Source organism: Petaurus breviceps, unplaced genomic scaffold (assembly GCF_028583685.1).
Source record: "Petaurus breviceps papuanus isolate PSGF00001 unplaced genomic scaffold, PetGlider_PUasm1.0 90330, whole genome shotgun sequence".
In the NCBI taxonomy this organism is placed as follows: Eukaryota; Metazoa; Chordata; class Mammalia; order Diprotodontia; family Petauridae; genus Petaurus; species Petaurus breviceps.
The window spans coordinates 1,068,661-1,072,302 of NW_027187219.1; the positions used below are offsets into that span (position 1 = coordinate 1,068,661).

General features: G+C 48.2%; 1 protein-coding gene across 1 annotated transcript in view; it reads left to right on the top strand.

Annotated features, from left to right (window-relative positions):
• DTX4 (deltex E3 ubiquitin ligase 4) overlaps positions 1 to 3,642 on the top strand; it is a 35,801-nt gene that overhangs the window by 19,246 nt on the left and 12,913 nt on the right. The window contains exon 3 of the mRNA XM_069108059.1: positions 3,333 to 3,394. Within this exon, the coding sequence (XP_068964160.1) occupies positions 3,333 to 3,394 (62 nt within the window). The remainder of the gene's footprint in view (positions 1 to 3,332; positions 3,395 to 3,642) is intronic.

Sequence of the window (3,642 nt, forward strand, 5' to 3'; positions counted from 1 at the left end):
TGGGGATTCCTGGACTGCTGTGTTTATCTCCGTGAAAACCCCTGCTTCTCACCATGGTTTCTACAGAGATGTCTCCCCTCCCCCTAACCCCAGCCCGGTCTTTTCATTTTCTCAGTCATATAGATCAACAACTTTGGGTTTATGAGACACCCTCCCCCAATGTAGAGAAAGCCAAACAGCTAAGAAGCATTCTGATTGGCCCACATGAAGGGGCAGGCTGGCCTAAGTGGGGTTGCCTGGCCGGCTGTGATGGATTATGGCGCCTTCATAGCAACAGTCGGCCTGCCTCTGGCTCTGCTCAAAGGGATAGACTTAATGTGAACAGCTTGGGCCCAGCAGAAGGTGTGACCAGCGTGGACTTTGGCACTGCCTGGATCTCTTAGGGAGCTCAGGATTTCACATTTTGGTTTTGTGTAAAGCAAGGGCTTGATAAGAGAAACACAGGCCCGACACTGACTCAAGGTAGGGTAGCCACTCGCTGGCATATGTCTTGGCCTGAGGAGATCTGACAGCAATAATTATCACCCTGGCTTCCACCGGGGCTTCGCTTCCTCATGGACCTTTGTCTCTGACTCTTCCTTGTTCTTTAGTCTTAGATGAGCAAGGTTGTATGGAAAGGAAGGACAGCTTTGGGGGGCCTTCTGTTCCTTCTGGAGGAGGGGGTTGTTGGGTCCTTGAGGTGTTTATCAGAGGACAGCCACAGAGTACCCGAGTTGGAGGGAATCTTAGAACATAGAACAGGAGACAATTAGCAGTGAACAGAATTTAAACCACAGGACAAAGAATGTCAGAGCTGATTTGGAACTTAGAACACTTGAAGAGGTCTTAACAGTCAGCAGCCAGCAGACATTTACTAAGTGCTCAAATTCTTGAAATGGACAGAACTTCAAGTTAAGGGAGATGTCCGAGAATGTCCGAGCTGGGGAGAGACTCTAGAACATGGAATGTCCAAGCTGGGAGGGACCTCAGAAATCACATAGTCCAATCTTCTCATTTTTCATATGGAGAAATGAAGACTGACCCAGCAAGGGGAAGTTACTCTTCCAAGATCACCCTTAGATGCTGGAAAAGCTAATCCCCTGCCTCCCTCCCACCTCCAACTACGGTCTAGTCCTCCTTCTACCATGAAGCCACCTCCAGTGTTTGTCCCACCCATTCCCACAGCACTCATCTCCTGCCACACGGGAGCGTGTATGTACTCACACGAGTGTGTACATGCATGTTCTCTGGCTCTCCTGCTCATGTGGGCTTAGTTCCCCAGATGGGCCTGCCATATGCCTGTACTTTGCTGGTGTTTCCTGTTTGCTTGGGTCAGGTGGGGAAACCTGCCAGTCCGGTTTGTGGGAACAAGGGTGGCTCTTGTCATCCAAATCACTGCAACATATCAGCTGAGTTGGGGGCTTTCTTTTGGAAGTGCTTGGGAGAACGCAGGTGCGATGCTATCTTTACCCAATGGTGGAAGACATTTAAGAAGCATTGGGAGGGGGCGGGGGTTGGAACAGGTGCTGTCTTCAAAATCCCTGCCCCCTTGTTGGGACAACAGTTCTTTAAGCGTCTTAAATCTCTGATCCTAAGTGGGGAAAAAATTCTCAGAGTAAAATAGTGACTGAACTGAGCCAGCAGATTTTTTAAATAAGATTTAGATTTAGAAGAAATCTTAGAAATTATCTAAGATTTTGCAGATGGGTAAGCTGAGGCCCAGAGATGAGAAATGCCCAATCAGGGTCATCCAGGCTGTAGAGAGTCTCAATCCCCACTCCTTCCCCACTTTTGTGTGTGTAGGAGCCCTTCTCCTTGCTCTGATCTTGCCCCAAGATGGGCCTCCTGAGTCTCACTGTGCCCTTCTCCCCTTTCCCATAATCCCATAGGCCAGATGTCACCTCTGTCAGACCCTGCATGGGTTTTTCCTTCAGTTCCTTTTGGAGATCACTTGCCCCAAGCAGGTATGACTGATTCTTGCTCTTGGTTTCTCTTTTCCTTCATGATCGCCCAACTCTAGAGCAAACTTGGACTCTTCATTGCACCCCTGTGTCTACATCCATTTCCTCTCTGTTTTAGGTTCCTAAATTTAGAACTGGAAGGTACCCTAGCGACTATCGAAGCCAACACCCTTATTTTAAAGATGAGAAAATGGAGGCAGAAAGTGTTTGATTATTGTCCTGAAAGAGGACCAGAATGGCATCACTACATCGGGGCAGGGGTATAGTGTGTCTGACAGCCTGATCAGACCAATCCAAGCTGGGAAGGCTCTAACCGAAGACTGGGCACAAATCATCCATATGTGAAGGGTGATGTCTCTCAATCTGCAAACTCACATTTCCTTTGACTTCACTCAGAGGTGAAGAGTCTGAGGTAGAATTTGAACCCAGGTCCAAACTGCAGATCCCGTGTCCTAAGCCCACCACACCAGAGGCAATTGTTCCAAAGCCCCAGATATGGGCTTCTGGGTAACTAGGGTTGGGAGGACCTCCCTCCCCCTGCCCCACTGCCAGCCACCACCCATAATAAGCACCTGTCGCCTCAGTGCCCCAGGGGATGGGTGGGACATGTGGTTGGAGAGCTCACTTTTCCTGTTTGCCTCTTTTATCTGAGGAAAGAAGATAGCTCTTCCTCTGTCTGTTAAGAAGGGCTCAGACCTTGTTACAGGAAACCTGTTAGCATTTGGGGGGGTTGTTTTTAGAGTCAGCCTGTGATGTCATTGGCATAGGGAATTCCCAGTGAGTCTCCAACATTTCAGATGGCTGCACCTTTTCTGCATTTTTCAAAAAGTTGATTGGGTCACTGGTAAGTTACCAATGTGATGCAGCCCAGTGTGTGTTTGAAGAGGGACTTGAGCCCTAATCAGAGATATTCCTGATTCTGAGTTTTTCTGAGTAGTAAGAGAATCATAGCGTCCATTTTATCCCAACGAGCGTTTATAAAACCAGGCATCTGGTAAGCACGGGGAATGCAGTCACCAAAAGAAAAGCAGTTCCAGCTTTAGCTATGCTGTTCTACAGCGCTGGGTACTGAGGCCTAAGAATGCTTTTTACATTTATAATTTTCTTTCTTAGCTCCGAGGGCCAAACCAAAACTGGTTGCAGGCCGAATTTGGCCCAAGGGCCACCCCTGATCTAGCCCAGTTCCATCCACAAATGAGGAAATAGAGACCCAGAAAAAGGAAATGGCTTCCCTAAGACCACAACAGGTTGGAAATGAAAGATCTGAGATGCCTGTGAAAAGAAGGGGGAACTCTTTGAGATCACAAGGGACACACACACACACATATGGGGAGAGAGAGACAGATAGACAGAGAGAACAGATAATAATATGTTTGTTCCTTCCTTACACAGTGTCCCCACTGTCCCAGTGAAGAATCTCAATGGGTCCAGCCCTGTGAATCCTGCCTTAGCAGGTAAGAGGGGCCCCTTGGCTCTGCCCTCAGTATCAGCAGCTTCCTGGCACACAGATAAGGGGAGGGAAATGAGTAACGAAAGGGACACGTTTCTACTCCTGCTTTTTTCCTACCTTTTGCTTAAAAGTTTTACCATTGTCTTTGGGTTGTATTTATACCACAGACATTTCCATATTTAACTTTGCCTCCCCCCCCCCCCCCCACACACACACACACACACACACACACACACACACACACACACACAC